This window comes from Carettochelys insculpta, chromosome 9, assembly GCF_033958435.1.
Source record: "Carettochelys insculpta isolate YL-2023 chromosome 9, ASM3395843v1, whole genome shotgun sequence".
NCBI lineage: Eukaryota > Metazoa > Chordata > Testudines > Carettochelyidae > Carettochelys > Carettochelys insculpta.
In genome coordinates this window covers 10,565,833-10,588,488 of record NC_134145.1, presented here as the reverse complement: position 1 = coordinate 10,588,488, position 22,656 = coordinate 10,565,833, and the positions used below count along the sequence as shown (strand labels likewise).

General features: G+C 40.9%; 1 protein-coding gene across 1 annotated transcript in view; it reads left to right on the top strand.

Moving 5' to 3' along the window:
• Positions 1 to 22,656, top strand: part of NRDC (nardilysin convertase) — a 44,692-nt gene that overhangs the window by 1,044 nt on the left and 20,992 nt on the right. Inside the window, exons 2-14 of the mRNA XM_075002490.1 lie at positions 2,338 to 2,644; positions 3,008 to 3,089; positions 5,435 to 5,588; positions 8,978 to 9,051; positions 10,389 to 10,484; positions 15,163 to 15,285; positions 16,927 to 16,984; positions 18,183 to 18,256; positions 18,471 to 18,540; positions 18,998 to 19,075; positions 19,948 to 20,068; positions 20,152 to 20,210; positions 20,891 to 20,945. Coding sequence (XP_074858591.1) covers positions 2,338 to 2,644; positions 3,008 to 3,089; positions 5,435 to 5,588; positions 8,978 to 9,051; positions 10,389 to 10,484; positions 15,163 to 15,285; positions 16,927 to 16,984; positions 18,183 to 18,256; positions 18,471 to 18,540; positions 18,998 to 19,075; positions 19,948 to 20,068; positions 20,152 to 20,210; positions 20,891 to 20,945 — 1,351 coding nt within the window. The remainder of the gene's footprint in view (positions 1 to 2,337; positions 2,645 to 3,007; positions 3,090 to 5,434; positions 5,589 to 8,977; positions 9,052 to 10,388; positions 10,485 to 15,162; positions 15,286 to 16,926; positions 16,985 to 18,182; positions 18,257 to 18,470; positions 18,541 to 18,997; positions 19,076 to 19,947; positions 20,069 to 20,151; positions 20,211 to 20,890; positions 20,946 to 22,656) is intronic.

Sequence of the window (22,656 nt, the reverse complement as noted above, 5' to 3'; positions counted from 1 at the left end):
CACTAAAAGCACATGGGTGTTCACTGTGGGTGCTCTGCGATCAGCTGAGTGGCACCTGAGTCTCTCATGGCCAGGTGCCCAAGCACTTATCTTACAGGGAACACTGAGTGGCAGTCTGAGAGCTTGCAATAAACAGTGCTGATATGCATGTGGGGAAGATATTAGTCTGTATTTTGTACATTACAGGTTTGATCTCTGGAAGGAGGAAAAGAGGCTGAAAGTTGAGGGTAATGTAAGCAATGGAGGTTTGGGATGTGAAGAGGAAGGGAGTGTAGCTTGAAGGGTCTCCAATACAGAGTTCTGATTCTGGGGGGATGAAAGAGGTTGTGGTGAGATTTTGTTTTGGAGGGTGGAGCAAGATCAACATCAGTGACAGAGTTGGAAATATCTTGTAAATCTTCTCCATTACTGTGCTGCCACTATTTTATATTTTCAGGGTTCAAAATGTAAGGCCAGTCTTAAACCAAAAATGTGCTAGTAATAGCTGTACCAGTAGACTATTAGTGTAGATACTGCCTTGTACTATGAAAATGCCGGGGAGGAGTGTTTTTGGCAATATAAGCCAGTTTTCTGTGTGAAAGAGGCTATATGGGCAAAAGCAGGTTTATGCAGTTGAGAGTGTTGCTACCGTAGAGGTTTTGCAGGTACAGAAATGCTGCGTCTACTCTGTCCACTCCCAAAAATCACTTCTGTGACCAACATTGCTGAGCTGGCAGATCTTTGTAATAAAGACATGGTTGCCACTGACACACTAGAAGCTAGTTCTGTCAGGCAAGAGCGAAACCAGTCTGGGGAGTATCTGATCTGGCACTTGTGCTTTAGGCCCTATGTGAGCAAGGTATTTAAACATCTACATAATATTAAGCTCATGGGGTTAATTTTAGGTTTACATCCTCCATGAATTTAGCAAGGCACTTCTTTCAAGAAAAAGGAGGTGAAACTGAATAGTTCCGTGAGAGTAGCTAAATGACCCATTTAATGGCAGAACACGCCTGTTTTACAGCTGTGATGAAGATATTCCCTGGATGTGTTTAAACTAGGAAGAGGAGTGGTGGTGGTGTATTTTTCTTACTTTCCTAACCCTTTGAAACACTAGTTACCATCTATTGTAGATAAAATTTAACAATTTAAAAATTTTGTTACCTGGCTGGCATCCCCCTCACTAACTAGCTTGATTTTAAACATGTTAATCTGCAAATTATGTTAGGTACTAAGTGGGGTTTCAAAGATCGCTAGGCCCCTCACTTTTTAAAATCCCAACGTTGTTCCTAGTTTAGACAACATCTCAGGTATCAGCAAAGTTATTTTTGTGTATTGAGAGAAAAATGAAAGCGAGTCTCTGTGTAATGGAGTCCTTAGTGAAAATGTCCACTGTCTGTTTCTGGGAGCCACCTGAGGTAAGACCACCTCAATTGCTCACTCCTTCATGCTGCTCTCTGTTGGTAGAGCCTTGCACACTCATAGGGATCTGTTATGTAGAGGCCCATCCATTTCACTGGGCTTTCTCCATATAGAGGTCTCTCTTCGTAAAACTACATGGACTGTAAGTTTATTTGTTTCAGGAAAATTATCTAGCATACTGTTTATGAAGTTTTTTCCTTATCTGCAACAGTTAACATTTGATTTTTTTTTTTTTTAAAGTTACATAAGGAAATTAAAGTTCATACTTTCAATTGACTTTCTCACTGTAAAATTTTCATTTGGCTTCTGCCAGTGCTTTGTGCCACTTCCATTTCTGTCCATTAATTCTTCAAATTCCACAGATTCTGCTGTAAGCAGTCTACAACAACACAGGATACTTCACATCTCTGTCATACTTTGACATCTGTATGACTTGTCGTATAACATATGCTGACTTGTATAACGTATGCTACCTTATCAGACTGAGCACTTGACAAATAATCATATCTCACACCTGTGTTAAAAATGTTGGACCAGTAATATATTCATATAAAGGTAACTGTCAAGCAAAACACAATGACGTTTAAAGATCATGCTTTCCTTTCACACTTCGTAAACCTAAATCTGGAAAATGTGAATTGAGGATTGTTTTTTGTAATCCTTAACTATAGGTAACTTTAATTACGTAGGAATTAATGTGTGTGCAGGCAGTTGTATAAATGTTAAGTCCATGCAAGCTTACAAGACAAATTTAATTAGATGGCAAAGAATGTATTGGTAGATTAAGTTCTGGTTTTACTTTTGTAGGGTGAGACTGTTCATCTTGCTTAATCTCCCAGGGTTTTGATATTAGAGCATTTTTAGTTTGAGTCTATAGTAATTGTGTCAAATCCAGAAACTCTCAATCAATCTAAATAGCCATAATTATTCTTATAGGTACATCAAATTACAAAATGGCTTGTGTGCGCTCTTGATTTCGGATTTAAATAACATGGACACTGCCCTTTCTGTGGGGTCCTCAGAGGGGGAGGACAGTGAATCTGAGGATGAAAGTGATGAGGATGATGACTCTGGAGCAGAGATTGAAGATGACAAAGAAGGTGATGATGATGATGAGGATGATGACTATGATGAGGACGATAATGGTGGAGACGATGACGATCTCAATGACCCTGATGACAGTGAATTGGAAGAACTAACAGAAAAAGAAGAGACAAGAAAGAGGGGTTGTACAGAAAAGCAGGTGTGTAATAATTCTACAAAGTGAAAAATTGTTACGTAGGCTTCAGACTCTGAAGTGCCAGGGACAGCCAGTCGGGCTAGTTTTCCATTCCTTTGTGTCCCCCCTACCTAACTTATCTTTGTGTTTATGTTGCCTTCATCACTTTTATCTGAGACCCCTGTCTTGCCCACATTTGAATCTCCGCTGTTACTCATGGACACAGTGTTTGCATCAGGAACAGTAGCAGCAGAATGAAACATAATATAGTTGTGGTCCATTTTCCTCTATTGTTCAGTGGGGGAGTAGGGTAACTGGTTGGTAGGTGTAGGTTTCATTGGTACCGGAAGAACTTTTCAAAGTGGCTTACTGTGTTGTATTTTCCAGTCTGCAGCTGCCCTTTGTGTTGCTGTTGGCAGCTTCTCTGACCCTGAAGACCTACCGGGATTAGCACACTTTCTGGAACATAGTACGTATCTGCTTATATTTTACATTTTTGCTGTGTCAGTGAAAAATGTGTTGCTGGGTATATTTGAGTTTTATATAAAACACTAAAGAAGCAGGATTCTAGACTGCAAAATTACTCTTTCTCATTTCAGATATATGGTGTCTGAGTTTTTTTTTCTTCCATTGAACTCCAACAACGTGTAGAAACTTGCTATTTAACTTTTCCTATTTAAAATGTTGTGATATATTGTAAGTGCCGTAAAATATAGTTGCAGTTCAGTTTGCTTTAATTTTGACGTATAGAGGATACTGTTTAGGGTAACATAATCTAATAAGAATGCGAAATATACAGTAAAAAGATACATACAAAAGTTGTAAGAATTAACATCTCCTTAACTTTGTGTTGTGTAGATTTTTACAGCCTTAAGTATGTGCTAATTAATCTTAACTGAGTATTTTTTTAACCATGTGAACATAGCACTCCACACTCACTCACACTCGCACTTTCTCCCTCTTTCTTTCCCCTCCCCACAATCCCCTCACATACCAAGACACTGCTTTGTAACAATCCATTATTAAATGTGATCCATACCTTTCTCCAGAAAACTAAAGGATTGCTTGATTTGTTTGAGTTATCTGATTAGTTGGACTGGTCTGAATTACTTCTTTGAAAATATCCAATAGCAGTTTGTAAATTAAATACCAAATAAATACCAAAGCCATTGCAGCATGTGTTTTTATTAAAGTGTATAATGAAGGTTATCTTGTAAGTTTTTTGGTGTTCAGTCCGGCTTGAACCTCTCTAAGCTGGGAACTCTCTCATCTAGCAACGTCTCTAATCTGGCATGATTTTAGTTAGCTGGATGACCACTTACTATAGGTATGGCCAATTTTCCTGTTGTTTCATAAAGTTCATTTACAGCCACCAGTCCTGGCTGTTGGTGTTCTGTGCTGTTATTTAGCTGTAATATACCCCAAATGCCTTCTAAGAACCCAGTAAACAGCTGGAGTATTGGTAATGTATTAGACAGTATTGACCTCCCATGGCCCAGCAAACTCTCATTTGGCACTGGTCAGGTCCCTAGGGTAATGGACAAAAGAGAAGTTTAAACCTGTATTGTGGTCCTAGAAAACACGTGAGACATAAGACACTTGAAAAAACAGTTGATCTTGATTTGCACACTCTTCCGCTACTTTTGGATCCATGTGACACTCTTGATTTCAGCGGAGTTTGTCCTGATTTACATCAGCATATGTGAGAGCACAGTCAGAACCCTTGTTTCATGTCATGTCGTATGTTTTCCTCCAGGATAGGCTTCTTGTTCTTTAAATTTTGACTTTTCTGTTAAAAATGCCTTGACTAGCAGGAAACGTAGAGGCTTTATGTCCCATCAGTCCTGAACCTTTTTCCCTTTTAGCTCACCACTTGGCCTCTTCTGTGTTCAATGTAACTGTAGGCTTATTGGTCTCAGGGTGTTGAGAGATTCAGAGTGCATAAGGTAATACTTTTTTCTCTGTTTGGTGATGCTGAGTGTACTTTCCCAGACCTGAAGAAGACCTCTCCATGGTTTGAAAGGTTGTCTTTCTCACTACTAGAAATTTGTTCAATAAAAGATATCTTCTTTCCTACCAATGGCTTCGTGGTAGTGGTAGAAAGTGTGCATGTCTGGCCTTCATACGCTTACGGGTGGAACTTCTCTTGTCCAGCAACATCCATAATCTGACATTATTTTAGTTGGTCAGATGACCACCTATCATAGGTATGGCCAAAGTTTCTATGGTCCCACAAAGTTTTTTTTACAGCTGCCAGTTCTAGCTCTCAGTGTTCTGTGCTGCTGTTTAGCTGTAATTTACCCCTAAATGTCTTCTAAGAGCCCAGTAAGCAGTGCAAGTGTTGATAATGCTGCTAGACGTTACTGACCTGGGATCCAGCAAACTCTCTTGTTTGGCACGGGTCAGGCACCGAGGGTGCTAGACTAGAGAGGTTCAACCTGTATTACTGTGACTTAGATTTAGATCTATGTACTCCCTCAAGTTGAATCTTAGACATAAAATACTTGTTGTTGAGTATGTTTGTTTCTGAATTATTCCAGGCGTTAGGCCCCTGGTAACTCATCAGCCTGCTTTCCAACTGCCTAATCTGTGGTAGAATCATTTAGATCTGTAGCAAGTTGATATAAAATGCTCCTATTCTCATTTGATAGCATCTGATCTTACACCCCTTTGCTACAGGTGGGAATAACTACATAGAATACAGGACAGGGGATAATCAGGCTATCTGTATGTACTTCTCATTCTTGATGGTGCCCCTGTAAGCTCTTTCTGCTATCTAATGTTGATAAAATCTCCCTATTTCTTCTGTTTCAGTGGTATTTATGGGCAGTCTGAAGTATCCCGATGAGAATGGGTTTGATGCATTCCTGAAAAAACATGGGGGCAGTGACAATGCATCAACCGACTGCGAACGGACAGTCTTCCAGTTTGATGTACAGAGGAAGTACTTTAAAGAAGCACTTGACAGGTAACTCAGGCTAGGTCTACACTATGAGATAATATCAATTTTAAGTTATTTAGCCTGATTTTACCAAGTGCCTGTCTTCACTCTAAGTTCCATTAGTTTGATTTATGTTGCACAAATATTGACATATTGATATAATATGGTAGTAACCTGATGTGTAGCATTCATTTCAAATTCCAAATTAAGGGTAGTGAGGAAGTGCCATGTCTTTAAATTGAATTTATTAGCCTCCAGAGATTTCCCATATGTGCCCCACAACTCTCCACTCTGGCCTCTTCCATCGCCTCTGCTCTCCGGCATGGAGGAATTGGGAATACAGTTTCAATTCAGCACCTGGAAGCCCATGGCTGTAGGATCATGAGATGCTGAAAAAATCTTTCCTTTTTGTTTGCTAGTAGCAGCTAGGCTGTGGGTGGGGATCGTGCTTATATGATAGGATGAGAAACTTCTTTTCAGTCATTTACATTTTGTCCTGCCCACCTTATCCCCTCTCTTTCCTCCCCCCAGAGGCGTCACGCAGTCTGGAACTTTCCAGCACCCAGCCACATCACGTGGCTTGACCCCGAACCAATAAAAGAACGTGGTGCGCAAGGTGCCAGGCAGCTTGCACGCAGTGAGGGTCTTGTAACAGTATGGGGGAAGTCTCCCTTGGCAGCTTGGATATTTTGGGGGCTGGCTGCTAGTTGGGGGTCTTTAGAGTGGCTGTCCTCTCACAGGAAATTTTTTATATGGGATTTATCCAAAGGCCAGGAGGCTCGCTATGGTTGGGGGTCTTTTAGTTGCCTGGGGGAGGTCTCCCTGGGTGGTCACAATTTTTGGGCTGGCTATAGTTGGGTGTGTGTTAGCCATTGGGAGGAAGTCTCCCTCGGCGGGCATGATTTTGGGGCCTGGCTAGAGTCAGAGCAAATTTTTGTATGGGCTTTAATCAAAGGCCATTGAAGGGAATGTAGTAGCTCTACAGTTACCCCAGTTCTCCAAGTAAGGCCTGCATCGACCAACTGAGCCATAACTGTGTGGATGATGGATTGAATTTTCAGTGTAGCGCCTGTGTCTACTCAAACATACATTTCATTTGCAAATTCTTGTTCTGAGGGTCTTTTTTGCCAGGTCTAAACCTAGATCCAAGCCTGGGCCTGCTTGTAATTGGGGCCGGTGGTGAGTCTTGGCCCAGAGTTTCGGACAGCATACTGGGCTTGGATATAGCCTTGCTGGAGCTCCTTCACCTTCTCTGGAACTTCCTCCATGCTGATGCGGGGGCGGGGGGCAGTGGCCTTGTTCCGCCAGCATGGTGGCCATCTGGCGTAGGCATTATGGTGCTTCCCCTGGTGATCTTGGAGTAGATCCTCCATGCCCCACAGGTCCAAGAGGGTCTGTACCTTTCACTCAGTCCAGGAGGGACCCAACTCTTGGTGCCGTGGGCTGGCTCTTGGGCCTTAAACATATATTTCAGTTGCAAATTAGTGCTATGAGGGTTGTCTTTGCCAGGTCTAAACCTAGAATTACTACAGATCTCCTTATTTCAAAAGATGATAGAGCTGGAAGGACTGACTTTCTCTTGTATCTCTTACTAATTTTTGAGATAGTAGCTGTAACTCACAGTTGTGTGTGTTTTCGTGGGATTGATGTGATTTTGTACAGCTGCTACAAGAGGAGTAAAGACTTAGTGGGTATGTCCACACAGCCTGTGGCAGCGGGCCTTCAAGCCTGGGTTCATAGACTTGGGCTTGTGGCAGTGGTGCTAGTGCTCTAAAAACACGTAGACAGTACTTTACAAGTTGTGTGTCAGGATGGAGTTTAGGTTCCAAAGTCTGCCCTTCATGGTTTCAGAGCTTGTCCCTGAAGCCATGTCAATGTGCTATTTTTAGGGCATTAGGGCAAGCCTGCTAGCCCAAGTCTATCATTACTATGCTGTGTGTTTACTCCAAATAACATGTTGGTTGTGTTTTAGGGCTCTATAGTAAGTCTCCTGCCTGTCATTTCTAGTTCATTCTGTTTACTAGCTACTCAGGAGAGGTTCAGGAAAAATCTTTTAGATTGGCCAGTTCTTCTTAAATATGTGCCCAATGAAACTGTTTAATTTTTGGTTCTTACTTTTTGAAAAAACAAAACTTTTGCCTATAAAAAGCTCTAGTTTATAAAGTCCACAATACTTTTCAAGAACGTACATATTTAGTGCTATGAAAGATCATTTTGTTTGCTCAGATCAGGCCATAGGATGTTGTAAGACAAAGCTCCACGAGTCTAACTGTATTCCTTCCATAGGAAAAAAGTATTCTCTACCTTTACAAAAACTGAAAGTTAAGTATTTTTGATACATTTCCCTCCTCTTGCCCCTTCTTCTCCTACAGCAGAAAAGTAAGTTGCATGGTAATTAAGTGTTTTTTATCTAAGCTATAAATACGTTGACTGGGCTAAAGTCTGTACTAGAATTTACACACAGTAGGAATTCTGCTTTTATGAAAGTTACGAGCAAATGTTTAAGGGAAGAATCAAGCCCTTTGAGGGTTGTGATCAGACTAGCTTGAAGGGGTCTAGAAACTAGCAAAAAATACTTAGAGGTGTGTTAAGATTTTTCTTAGACAGAGATTAAGAATGAGGCTATTGAGACAATGGTATAATGGAGGTCTAGAGTAAAGTTTGGTATAGAAAAAGTAATTCTTATTAACTCCTACTCATACAATGACTCGTGCTAATGTAAGGAAACAAATTACAAACTAATGAAAGAAGAGATTCTTTTGCTCAAGGCATAATGAACCTGTGGAATACACTTTGCCTGAAGATATTAAAACAAAAAGATGAATAAATTTTAGAAAAGGTTAGATGTTTATCTTCATTGCATATTAGTCTCCAGTTACAGGTCACTTACTCAGAGCTCTTGCCAGTCACTAAAAATACACTTCTACATAAACAGACTTGTCAGTTACTCCAAGATCAAATCATCTAACTACTACATTGAAACAGTTAAACTTAATTTAAAATTTCAGTGCTTAATCCCTTATTTTGTATCTTCTACTTAAGCATCTAGTACTGGTGGCCACTGTTGGAGATGAGACTCATGCTGGATCGACCACTCACATGATCGTTCTGAGTATGAAAAGACAGATAACTGCACATTCTTTGTTACCATGTCCTACCAGTTGACTTCCACTCTAAGAACAGGGGCTTGCCTTTTAAATATTCTTTAAAAAACTAAAGAATTGACTTCATACATTTTTTATAAAGGCTTTCACTACTGGTGAAAATGTAGTTTAGAATTAAAACACTTCTGATTTTCTTTAAATCCTCTATTTAAAAATAATGGATGTTTGTCACACAGATTTGTTATTGAAAATCTTGTAATTACTAGACAATGGGAGAAAAAGGAAATTTACCATTTTTTCTTTGTTTTTTAGGTGGGCACAGTTCTTCATTCACCCACTAATGATCAGGGATGCAATTGACCGAGAAGTTGAGGCTGTGGACAGTGGTAAGTTTAATGTTCTTCTCAGCTGTTTTTTTTCCCTTTTCTCTTTATTCTTCCAAATTTTTATTTGGTGCCTAGTATAACAATGTGTTACAAAACTCCTCACTTGAAGTCCTGAACTTTAGGTTCTGATTTCTTCAAACCTAGCCAGTAGGCTCTGCTTCTTATTCACACGTGTTCTAATAAAGTAAAAAGTACAGTAGTATTGCAGCACTTGCAAGGGTTTGGTGTGGAGAACCCTTGCGAATGTTGAATTTTGTGAATGGTGATGCCGCCATGGGGAGGTGGCAGTGGTGGCGGCCGCTGGCACTCCGCAGTCTGAGGCGGCAGGGGGGAAGACAGGTCGGGGCAGAATTGTCACTCACGAATAATTGAATTTGCAGGCCTTCAACTCGCAAATGTTGGTACCTTATAATAGTTTCAACTGGCAGGTGAAACCTACGCTTTCTAATAATGTGCTACATATAGCTACCAGAAGCATATTAGAAAAGTTTTGCTAAATCAGGGAAAAGCAAAGCAAAACTGATACACAGAATGAAAGACGACTAGGTTAGATAGAACCTGCAAAGAGGTGAAAATGTTGGTGCTGTTTTTTGATGTGATGCATAAAGACAACCTGAAAGGAGGGGGATTCTTAGAGAAATATTAAAAATATATTTTCTGCTTGTTTTTAAGTTAGGATTAAAGACTTACCTTTCCTTATTTTGTCAGAGGACTTATTAACAGCCTCAGATGTGGATAGTGAACTTTCTCACCCCTAACATTGAAGGGGAAGGTTGGGCAAAGGGATCTTTAAGGATCTCTTTCCTCTTAACTACTTCTCAGGGGGCATAGCTAAATTTAAGTTAACAACAATAGAGAGTTTTAAAAAATCTTAAGAATCCTCGTGCTTCATTAGCTCAGTGTTCAATCTCTTTATTTCTGCTAGAGTTCCAGGGTAAGTAAACTTCTGCTATGAACTATAAAGCATAGTAACATTTAACTTGCTCAGTTTTATTTTCTTTTTAAATGCCCAATTCTACAAAATATTGCGGGCCTTCCATTCCCATTAAATGGAAGGTGAGGGCATGCAAAATATTGCAAGACTGGGCACTGAATGTTCCTTCCCATACTTGGCTTCTCAGAAGCAAACTCAAGTTTTGTTTTCTGCTCTTATCTGTCCATTTTGAGAACGAGGCACAAGTGATGTAGTTCAGCTACTTCAGTGCTGCTTCATGTACCTGGTAAAATATGCTGCTAATGCTGACCCATGGTCAGTCCCCTTTTAAAAGGCTAGCGTTAGTTATGTAGGAGCTTTGCCTCACATCATGATGTTTAATACAGTGCTAATTCTTCGACAGAGTATCAATTAGCAAGACCCTCTGATGCAAACAGAAAGGAAATGCTGTTTGGAAGCCTTGCCAGGCCTGGGCATCCTATGAAGAAATTCTTTTGGGGTATGTTCTTCCCTGACATTCTAAGACTTGATTGAACATGCGGTGTAGACAAGGGAGTAAAATGTCTTAATGATGTGGGATTATTTGTAGTGGTGTTTGAATTAAATGTGGTGGCACTTAAAATTCATGAAAACGGTTATTCATTCTGAATACAGGAAAACCCTTTGAGACGACAGGTGCAGTAGCCACTTAACACATTTTTGTGGTATCCCTGCTGTTAGCAAATGCTAACTGTTAGGCTAGCTAATGTTCAAATTCATGGTGATTTTGTGTTACCCTCTAGGGAAGTCTTGGTTTGCGTGCCCTCTTGTCTTTTCCATTAGAAATCATTAGAAAACTTTGAATCCATACATCATAGAAAAGATACATGTTGGCTCACAAGTACTTAGTCTAGGGGAAGGTATTGGTTCTGTCTCAAATGGTCTGGTAGCAGCTGACATCACTTCACTGCCATTCTACTCTCTTATGGGTAGGAGAAAATTGACTTCATGTGTTATCCATAGAGGCCTTGTGCACCAAGCATCGTGTGTGCTGCTATGCATAAATTACAAGAGAGTGCTTGTGTTTAAACCCTGTCAAGTTTGGAATCTGGTCAGGTTCAAAAACAGTGTTGGTCCATGTGCTACACACACAGTTGAAACTCTCTGGACAACTGTTAGTTTTGCAGTCACATTTTGCTTTTTAAAAAATTAGTTTTTCACTAAGGGGGAAAGTGTCTCATAAGTATGGAAAATGATGGAAAAGGCCATACACCAAGAGCTCTCCGGTGCACAAAGTGAACATGCTGAATAATACAGAGAATGCTTTTTCCTGCAATCTTTACTGCTGGCTGCCCTATATCCATTGCTTGCACTGGAGTACTGGCTCTGGAGACAAAATAAACAGCACACGCTGGTGGGACTGCATCGTTTTGGAGGCCTGGGATGACCAGCAGTGGCTGCAGAACTTCCACATGTGCAAGGCTGCTTTCATGGAACTTTGATTTGCTGTCCCCTGCCCTGAAGCACAGTGATACCAGAATGAGACCTGCTTTAACAGTTCACAGGTGGTTGGCAATTGTTCTGTGGAAGTTTGCAATGCCCAACAGCTACCAGTCAGGGGGAAATCAATTCAGAGTGGGCAGATATACAGTGGGGGCCACGTTGATCCAGGGAGCCAAGGCAATCTGTGCCTGTCTGCTGTGAAAGACCATGACTCTGGGAAATGTGCAGGTCATAGTGGACAGCTTTGCTGCCATGGGGTTTCGTAACTGCAGTGGGGTGATATGTGGAATGGATATCCCCATCCTAGTCCCAGACCATTTGATCTCGGAGTACATAAACCAGAAGGGGTACTTCTCCATGGTGTTGCAGGCATTGGTGGATCACAAAGGTTGTTTCGCCAACATCTACATGGGACGGTTGGGAAAGGTACATGACGTGCTCATCTTTAGAAGCTGAGGTCCGTACAGAAAGGTCCAGGATGGGACTTTGTTCCCAGGCCACAAAATCAAGATTGGCAATATGGAGATGCCCATAGGGATAGTGGGCAATCCTGCTTACCCTCTGCTCCCTTGGCTCATGAAGCTGTGCACAGACACCCTTGACCACAGGAAGGAGTGCTTCAAGTACAGGCTGATCAAGTGCAGAATGGTGGTGGAATGTTCCTTTGGCCATATAAAAGCCAGAGTCTGTTCCCTTTTGACCTGTTTGGACCTTTGCCAAGCCAACATATCCATATCCTTCTCCCCCTTCCTCCTGTGGCTGAAGAGTGCTGTATTCTTCATAACATTTGTGAGTCAAAGGGGGAGAATTTCATGCCAGCCTGAGCTGCAGAGGCAGATGTTCTGGGCAGTGCTTATGCACAGCTGCACACAAGGGTATTCAGAAATGCACATGCAGAAGCAATATCAGTCAAGGAGGCTTTGAAAAATATCTGAGTGAGCAAACAGTCGCATGTATCTGCTGCCTTTAACTATCGTGATACCACCCCCACAATGATATGTGCTTGATCTTTATGAAAGCATCTCCAACTGCACCCCATGCTATGTGAACCAATAAACACTGGTTTTCACAAAAACCTTTTGATTGTGGGGGAGGGGGTGGTTTAGGGGTAGGAAAAAGAGAGAACTTGCATCACATGTGGTAGAATGTGAGCCTTTTGCAGTGTGAAGAGGTCCTGGGGGGGTGGAGTGTGAGACTGTCCTTGGAGGGTGCACCCCCACCCCGTGTGTGTTGGGGGACCCTGATGAGGGCAGGGGTCAAGCCATATCAAGGATGGATGGCCAACAGGGTGAGGAGGCTGCATGAGTCCTGTGGTCAGTGTCCCTCTGCAGCTCCAGCATGGGAAGGCAACATGTTGCTTTGCTCCCTGACAGTAGTCAGGAATTCTGCTGAGTTCTGATGCCTGGACTGGAGCGTGGTCTGTCGACACTGCAGTGTCCATTTTTGGTCAGTAGTGGCTTTAGCTCACTCTGTCTGCCTTTTCAAGTCGCTGTACGGTGAGGTTCTGTTTAGATCTTTTCTTTTGCTTCATTGAGGCAACATTATCTCACCCACTCACGTTGCCTGTGAAAGAAAGGGAAGGTCAAAATTTAGATACCTTTTTAAATGTGACGCACGTTTACCCAAAGAATGAATAGGGCTGTTTGACAGTCACTGGAACTTTTGTTTTCCAAAGGCCGCTTTTGGCTTCTTAAGGATGACAGTGAATCAATTTATGCAGAACAGACGCTGCTAGTTATCCAGACCATTTGATTGCAGACCGGGTAAGATCCTGGTTGCCTAAGGATGGCGTAGGGGATTGTGGAGTGCGGGGTTTGAAACAAAGCCCCACAAACCGAAGCATGGAAAAAAATCTTTCATGGTGGGTCATGGTGAGCTGGGGTGTGGTCAGGCCTGCAAACTGTAAAGCACAGAAAAAAACTTTCTCGGTGGGGCTTTGTAAATCTTTCACAGCTGTGGTTATGGGGGGGGAGTTGGGGAGCCTTCGAGCAGCATGGTGTGAGTGGGGTGGGCCAGGAGAGTCTGCTTGCTGTGCGGAGCAGGGAGACAGAGTCCACAAGCCACATGGTGTGGCAGGGCACTCCTGGGACCAGTGTGATAATGTTAAGGGGACAAACTTTAATGAAACTTCCCATGCTTTATCTAGGTTGCAGAAACATCAGCCTCCTGAGAATGAGAGAGTGAAAAATTAAAATATTCTCATACTGGGTGAACACAGGGCTGGAAAATTTGCCAGAATGTGTGGTGCCATGATACTAGATTACTTACTGTTTGCCTAGTGTGGCAAGGTGTGTTATCATGGAAGCTGCAATAAATCAGGCCTCCCCAAAAACCTCATGCAAAAAATAAGAGTACCTGGCTGAGACCTTTTATGGAGATCTCCAAAAAGGATAAGCGCTCCATTCCCATAAATATTAACAAACTGTTCTAAGGGGCACAGATCCACCATGCCTGACCCATAACCTGCTTGTAGCAGTTCAAAAAATATGCTCAACAGAGGTAAACCTATACCCCAACCCAGCAGCAACAAGTTTGTAGTTAAAAAAAAAAATATATACACTCACCAGAAGAGCTCTGTCTAACATTGCTGGACCCAACAGTTTCAGGTGTCGGATGAGAGGACTGTTTCCAGGGTGATGAAGAGCTCCGGGCTGGCACAATCAGCTCTCTCGGGTGCCTGCTGACTGTTGGTGTCCTTTTTTCCATCAGTCTCCACCTCCTGCATGCCTTCTCGGCTCTAACCGCAGACCTGCGGATGGTCACCTGAGGAGTCTTGATATCCTCTGGGAGCGTGATTGGGTCCCTCCCGAGAATGGCAGGGAGCTGCTCTTAGTAGTGACGCATCTTGTGAGAAGAACCAAGTTGCCTGTTGGATTCTTTCACTTTGTGATAACTCTGCCTGAGCTCATTTATTTTGACTCGGCATTGCTGAGCATCTGAGGTGTACCCTTTCTTGATCATGCCCCGTGAAGTTTATCTCATAAATGTCCGTGTTTCATTTGCTGATTTGCAGTTTGCTCAGCACAGATTGTTCACCCCACACAGAAATGAGATCCAGGATCTCATTATGGCTCTGTGCTGGAGCTCTTCTGTGACCCTGAGAACCCGGATGAGAAGAACCCTGAGATGATGGCAGGATGCAATGGATTGCTCCTGTGGTGTGCTTCTAGGTGTGCTATCCACACTGGTCAGAAAGAAAATGAATTCAAGTTCCTGGGCTTGCTGTTACCTGGAAAGCAGCAGAGTTGAAAGCGGCCAGAATGGATACCTATGGGACATTGTTAGATACCTGTGGTGGCCAATAAAATTGATTTAAAGTAATGCTATTTCCACTGTAGCATTAATTTGAACTTGGCATTACAATGCATTGGAGGGGCAGGGCGAGAATGTTGACCTTAGTGCTCATTAAAATTGTCCTGTTGGCATTGCAGTGAATTCAGTCACAATGTAAAATCGAGTTAACTGCCTTAAAATCAACTTTATGCTGTAGTGTAGACATAACCTATATGTATTTATGGCATTAGAGCACTCTGTGCCAGATCCTGTATCTCTGGTAGATGCAGATTTGCTGTTGACTTTACTGGAAGTTTTTGGTACTCAAGGAGTCCGAGACTGGGTCCTGTGATTGAATGGTATATGAGGCTCTGGCACATTTAGTATCCAGGTAACTGACCATTTTTTCAACATTTTTCCAGGCAATGCAGAGACACTCAAGCATGAGCCTAAAATGAATAATATTGATACCTACACCAGGCTGAGGGATTTCTGGCAGCGCTATTATTCTGCTCACTATATGACTTTAGTCGTCCAATCTAAAGGTAACAGTAGTTGTTGCTTAAATTAGTTGGTTATATACAGCTTTGAAATAGTGCTCTGTTTCAGTCTCAGTTCCAAACTAGCCCCATCTGCTTACATATTGTTTCTTGTGTGTGGCCTGTGTGCTACAAACTTGCAAAGACAGCATCTATGTGCATAACTTCTAAAAATTTAAATTAATTTATGGGAATATCTTGGAGGACTAACCATCTGTTGTGAAATACCTAATCAGGGAACTGCAAGCTTGACTCTCTCACCTGTCTTTGGTATCCTTATGTTGCTTTCCACCAGTTTATCTCCCCCTCCCCCAGGTGAGATCTTAACACAAAGGATCTGTCTTTTCTGTGACTTTTTCCTGCTTCCCCCTTTCTACCCCTTCCCACCAAGAATGAGGGGTTTGTCCCGGGCAAAACTTCATGGCATACACGGCAATTGAACACAAGTGACAACAATTCATTGGTGAAATGATTTGGGCTAGAAGATTATGTGCATGATATATAGACTTTGTCCGTATGTTGGATCTCAGTTCAGCAAAGCACTTAAACTCCTTTTAGTCTCCAGTTTATCATGCTTAAATAAGAATGAGTTTGAGCCCTTTATTGAAATGGGGTAGACTTAAGCCCATACCTAGCTTCAAGAGTTTGCTTCAGCACTGTCTTTGAGCCTAATATCCTCTATTCTCCATCTGTAAAATTGAGGAAGATTCTTCATCCTCTCCAATTTATATATTTCCTGTCATTTTTCGGGGAAGAGTCTGTGATACTAGCCTGCTGTGCAATACCTACCTTATTGGGGCTTCTAGAAATGCTGCTAGAGTAATGGAAAACATGCTAAGTTTGTGTACGTTGCCCTTGGGTAGTAGTAGCAAAAGGCAGACTACATGGGCTGGTCTACACTACCACCTTCCTTCGAAGGAAGGATGGTAATTAGGGTGTTAAGAGTTTACTAATGAAGTGCAAATTCCTCCCCCCACCCCCCCGCGCCAACTTCAAAGTACTGGCAGGCGTCTAGCCACAGCTCACCCACTGGTACTTTGAAGTGCTGGGGCAAAATTTTGAAGAGTAAGGGGACTGCTGTGATAAAGGGACTGCTGTACCTGTGCTTCACCCAGAGTACAAGGGTTTAAAGAAGATGTATTAGTTCAAATGCAGAAATCTTGATAGTCACACTTCTACTAATTCGCAATTCTTGTGAGCTTTATATGTTCCTTTCTTTATAAGAAAATAAGGGGACATATTGCATCTTGTGATATTCTGCAAGATGCTACTTAGGTATGAAACTGCACCAGATTTGCCCCTTCTCAGATTGCTGCATCAGTCCTGTGTTTGGGGTGATCTAATATAGTAGGCATTTTGCAAATCCCAAAGCTGTTAAAGCTTATAAGCAAGCAATCCGGGTACCAGTTTTTTAATATGACTCCTAATAAGCATGTGGTGCAGGAGGCACATATCAAAATCAAGGCCAGGTGTATACGGGGTTTGGGGAAATCAGGGTGTTAACCCAATAGGTTTTGATGTTTGCTTTCTAGCACTGAAAGAAAACTGGCAAGCTCTCTCCCTAAATTAGCCTGAGCAGGATTTGTAACGTGTCTGAGATTCTGCCTTTTGTCCTTCAGTAAGGTGTTTTTTTTTTCCCCTCACCAGAAACTCTGGATACTTTGGAAAAGTGGGTGACTGAAATTTTCTCAGCAATTCCAAATAAGTAAGTTTTTGTTTTTGTTTTATTTCTTACATGGAAGCTATGAAGCTACATTGCAGAGTTACAAAATTCTATGCATACACTGTTTACATTTTTAAAATGTCCTGTTACTGAGGAAATGATCCTCTTCTGGCTGTGGCGTCTTGACTTGAGTGTTAGAAGTTAGGTTTTACTTTGATTAAATATTTCCTAATATGTTTGCATAACAAGTTTTTGAGCATTTAAGATGCTGTGTGATATCTCTGTGATAGCTGGAGTGTGCTTGACATCTGCTACTGCTGATGCCTAGTTGCCTGGTGTGGTTGGGTGGAAAATTTTTATCTGCAGTTACAGCATTCTAAATCTTAAATCACTGCTTTGTGTTAGATAAATTGCAGCAAATTACAGCTGAATAATGGTTTGTGATGATTGTTAGTTGTTATCTTTATAGAGACAACAGATTTTGTGTGTGGCTTTTCCAACTAATGCAGTATAACCCACTATAGTGTGCTCTCTGAGATAGACACACAATCCGGATGTAGACTTAAACTTCAAATTGTTGAATTCATAAGGGAGTATAATAAACAACATAAATGTAAAATTTCTATCCATTTGTGGCTGCAAATTACTGTTTCCCAATCTCATACCTGCCATTTTGGTGTGAACTCTTTTTGATGTTTCACAGAACAGTGGTTGACTTACAGACACTTGCAAGTTCCTTCTGACAAAATAATCTTTGTTTAAAGATAGCACCCGTTATTTACTTAAGTATGTTAATATCTCTATTAGAAATCCAAGTGTGGTAAGGATAGATAAAGTTGGTGCTGACATCCTACCAGTCACTTCACAAGGTGTAGTGGTTGAGTCTTTGGATTTTGTGACGTTCTTGCCTGCAGCTGCTCCATACTGCTGTTCCCTGCTAGCTTTGGGAGGTCGGGTGCTATCTGTAGAGTGGCTATGCTCAAAACTTGGGTATAGGGTTTGTGGAAAACTAATCAGGAGACTGGCGACTGTAGTGTTTCCTTTTATTCAGGATGTTTGTGGATCTAGTGCTCTAATTCAGTCACATCAAAAGAGAGGCATTTTGGTTCCCTATGGGCTTGGGTGATCATTAATTTATGACTGTGGGTGGCATGGAGCAGCTTGCATTTTTCTGTGTGGCCTTGGATCACGACCAGCATTATGCCACATCAATTTTATTTTATTTTATTTTGTATTTAAGTGGCTTACCCAGGCCAAGCTTTGGTCACCTGACACAGCCTTTTGACACACCTGAATTTCACAAACTTTACAGAGGTGAGTGAGCTGATTTATCTGTATTGTGTTCTGAATGGGAAATGTATATACCACTGTGAAGATTTGTCTGCTTTACAGTGGACAATTTATTTTTGAATTAATGTATTTTGTATATTTTTCCATCACTTTCTGCATTAAATAAAATACTTCGCCCACTTCTGATTTATCAATAGTAATGTAATTGCATTTAATTAATACATTACTTCCTCTTCAGTTGTTCCAGTCAGAAAAGTTCATTCATTGAGCATCACCTGGGCACTTCCACCACAGGAACAGCATTACAGGTGAGGCTGGACAATTTATTGATGACATATGATTATAGCAAAAAAAAAAAAAAATTCTGTAACTGAGGCTCTTAGGATAGGTTCATATTGCAAGTTGTGCTGATCTCAATAAAGGTATTATTAAAATTAATCTTAAAGTAGTGCAGTCCCCTTTGTGAACACTCAGAAATTGATTTAAATCCATTTTATATAGATTAATCTTAAACTGATGGATCAGTAGGGGGTTGTTAATCACAGCATGCTGATTAATTTTCAGTTGGATCATTATGCCCTGTCTACCTAAAGTCCACTGGTATTTTCAATTTGATACTGTTTTTTATAGTGATGTTATTTAAAGATGGCATTTGTTGCAGGTGAAATATACAGTTTATAATATAGTTGTTAGTTTAGTGACATGGGATCTTTGCATAAGTGATTTCTATTTTTACCTTTTTGTCATCCTTTTTGTGTATTTTAGGGTGAAGCCACTGCACTATATCTCCTGGCTGGTTGGACATGAAGGCAAAGGCAGTGTTCTTTCCTTTCTTAGGAAAAAGTATGTGTATTTGTGTGTAAGATTGCAATATGTTGTCTACTGTAATAAAGTGAAAAATAATATTCTGAAGTTAAAATAATTGGGAAATTTGATCTAATATTAAGAGGAAAATTGTCATGTTGATTCCCTTTTAAGTTTGAGGTAGCCATGTTACTTAAGTATTGCAGGATATTCTGAGAATTTACTTTCTTATTGTCATGGTAATAGAAACAAAAAATGCAGCCATAAGAGAATCTACAGAATTGAGGACTGACATTTGGAACACTCCATCTGAAAAGTCGTATATGAAATCCTTTATTTTTGTAAGAGTTAAGGATTAAGGTGGTAAAGCCACTTTAGACAAACAAAATCGTTTTCAGTGTTTTCATATCCCAGATGTTGAGAAGATACATTCTCTGAAGTCAGAATTGAAAATTATATGGCAAGAAATTGAAAAAGAATTATTTTTCTGACTTACAAGAACCAAGAGTTGCTTCCCCTACAGTGCATTTGGATAAAGCACAGTGTGAAAAGCACCGTTTGAGAGATTTTTTTTTAAACAAACAGGCATGTAATCAACCCCTATAGGAGAATGAAGTCGTCACGATTTTCTGAGCAGCATATTTGACATTCTTTAAAAAGCATTTTTGGCTCATACTAAATGTCAAGAGAGTATATGCCTTAAAACTTTTTTCTTTGTAAATTTCTCTGAACTTTGCATCAAGTCTTGTGAATTAGTAGAAAGGTACGTGCTGGCAGTCTGTTTTGGTATCACTTTGAAAGTCCTTTAGGAAATCCTTTCGTAATACAAGTCAGAATCAAATTCAAATAAGAGTACTTTGTTGCCATACTTTTAAATGGAATAATTGATACTGGGTTTAATTCTTCAATAGGTTTTGGGCACTTGCATTATATGGAGGAAATGGTGAGACAGGATTTGAACAAAACTCCACCTACTCTATCTTCAGCATTTCTGTGACTTTGACTGATGAAGGTTATAAGCATTTCTATGAGGTAAAACTTATAGTAGTTTTGATTTGTGATCATTGGTATTTCCAAATGTTAGAAGAACTTCATCAGTTTCTCTTTGTCTTCAGGTTGCACACGTTGTTTTTCAGTATCTGAAGATGTTGCAGAAAAGAGGGCCAGATAAAAGGTAACCATTTAAATAATATGTAGTTTGTGCATATTTTTACTTTTTTGATCACTTAGTTCTTCCTAGAAGACTTAAGGTAGACCAGATAAACCCATTTTAAACTGATGTGTCCATGCAGCCTTTCGCATTGGTTTAACTAAATTATAATAAAACAATAGATTAAACTGGTACAACTCAGCATGTAGACATTCCCTCGGGAGGGAGACAAAAAGCAATAAGTGGAGAATTCTGTCCTAGAGAATTGCTAAAGACTTCTGCATGCCACATCCTTCCCAAATAGTTAGCTCAAGCATTTTTGCATGTGGTGTAGTAGTAGCTGGAGTGTGAGACTAGAAGTCAGGAGTTCTGGGTCCTGCTTTTGGTTCTTCCACCAACTTGCTCTCTGATCTTGAGTATTTTGTGAGTCACTGTCTCCATCTATAATAGACACGATTTGCAGGAATAATGAGGGCAAACTGACAATGGTAAAGTGTTTTGAGATTCCCACATAAAAGGAGTGGTATGTAGATTTCAGGTATACTTTTCATCAGGTGACCAGGTCTCATAGATGGCTGAGCAGTTGTTATTGCAGAGAAACTGACTTGAAGTTCCACTCTATCTTGCCTAGAAATAGTGTTTCATTTGTGTCTTGGTGATAAAGGTTGCAGGATAATTGAGTAACTCCTTCTTTCCTCCTACAGAATTTGGGAAGAGATCCAGAAGATTGAAGCTAATGAATTTCATTATCAGGAGCAGGTACTAGTTAATCTTCATCATTTCCTTTCTAGGGGTAGGAGGAGAAGCCCTTAATTTTTTTTAAAATTGCTGTTGGAGTTTTCAGGAGTAGCTTGTCAGAAGATTTGCAAAATTCTGGTTTCTCAATGTTTTGAAACATAGCTGAGGCAGAATGAAAATGTGTTTAAGCATAAAAAAGTCATGCTTTAGCTAGAGACCTGTTACACTTTGACTTGAGAAATGTAAACTTTTGTTTGCTTAAACAAAACCAAAACACAGCGTGCTTTTTTTTTAAATGTATGTGGTTATCTTCAAAGAGCAGTCATCCTTTTTTTCATGTTTTGATAATCTTTACCTCATTATGGTCAGTTTCCCTTTATCTTCTATTTAGATTGTAAAATCCTTGCTGATGGAGCCTTGTCCTGTTTACCTGTAATATGCTGTGATCACACTCCTGTCCCCCTAAAAAAACAGTGCTGATGTGTTAAGGGGTGGAGGGTGAGTTGGGCCCACAATGGATAAAATATCAATTAAATCTTTGCTATTACAGCATTAAAGAGTTTAAGTGTGGTCTGTAGTTTTGTCAGGTTGTAATTGGCTTGAATTGTAACAAAAGCTTTTTAATCCTTTATGAAAGATACAGGAAAAAGAAAAACAAGTAGTAGTCCTGTGGCACCTTATAGACTAACAGATCTGTCTATTATATATTATTATGTATATTAGTCTGTAAGGTGCCACAGGACTGCTTCTTGTTTTTGAAGATACAAACTAACACTGCCACCTCTCTGATACTTGTGAGGAAAAAGGAAAACACTTCAGAACATTTGAAATTGAAAGTATTAAGGCTTTCATTGAAACAGTATTCCCTTTGGCATTATCTAGAATCTCTCACAGAGGAGATGCCTATTTGACAATATTTTTGGTGGTATTGTCTCTTTTGGGGAACACAGAGGGCAAGTTTAGATCAGTGGTTCTCCAACTTTTTGTATTGGCAACCCCCTTCACCTAGCAAGCCTAAGTGTGACACATACCCCTGCTTAAAAATAGGGGTTTTAAATTTAATGGAGTCTGAGGCTGTCAGCCTCCCGCATGGGTGATGGCTCACAACCCAAGGAGATCCACTTCCTGGACACCACAGTGCTAATACGCGATGTCTACATCAATACCACCCTGTACCGTAAACCCACTGACCACTACGCCTACCTTCATGCCTCCAGCTTCCATTCCAGGCACACCACACGGTCCATTGTCTACAGCCAAGCACTAAGATATAACCGCATTTGCTCCAACCCCTCTGACAGAGACAAACACCTACAGGATCTCTACCAAGCATTCTTGAAACTGCAGTACCCACCTGAGTAAGTGAAAAAACAGAGATCAACAGAGCCAGACGTGTGCCATGAAGCTTCTTACTACAGGACAAGCCCAAGAGAGAAAGCAACAGAACACCACTAGCCATCACCTACAGTCCTCAGCTAAAACCTCTACAGCGCATCATCAGGGATTTACAACACATCCTGGACAATGATCCCTCACTTTCACAGGCCTTGAGAGGCGCAGACCAGTCCTTGCCCACAGACAACCTGCCAATCTGAAGCAAATCCTAACCAGCAACTATATACCGCACCACAGTCACTCTAACTCAGGGACCCATCCATGCAACAAACCTCATTGCCAGCTCTGCCCACGTTATCTGCACCAGCAACACCATTACAGGACCTAACCAGATCAG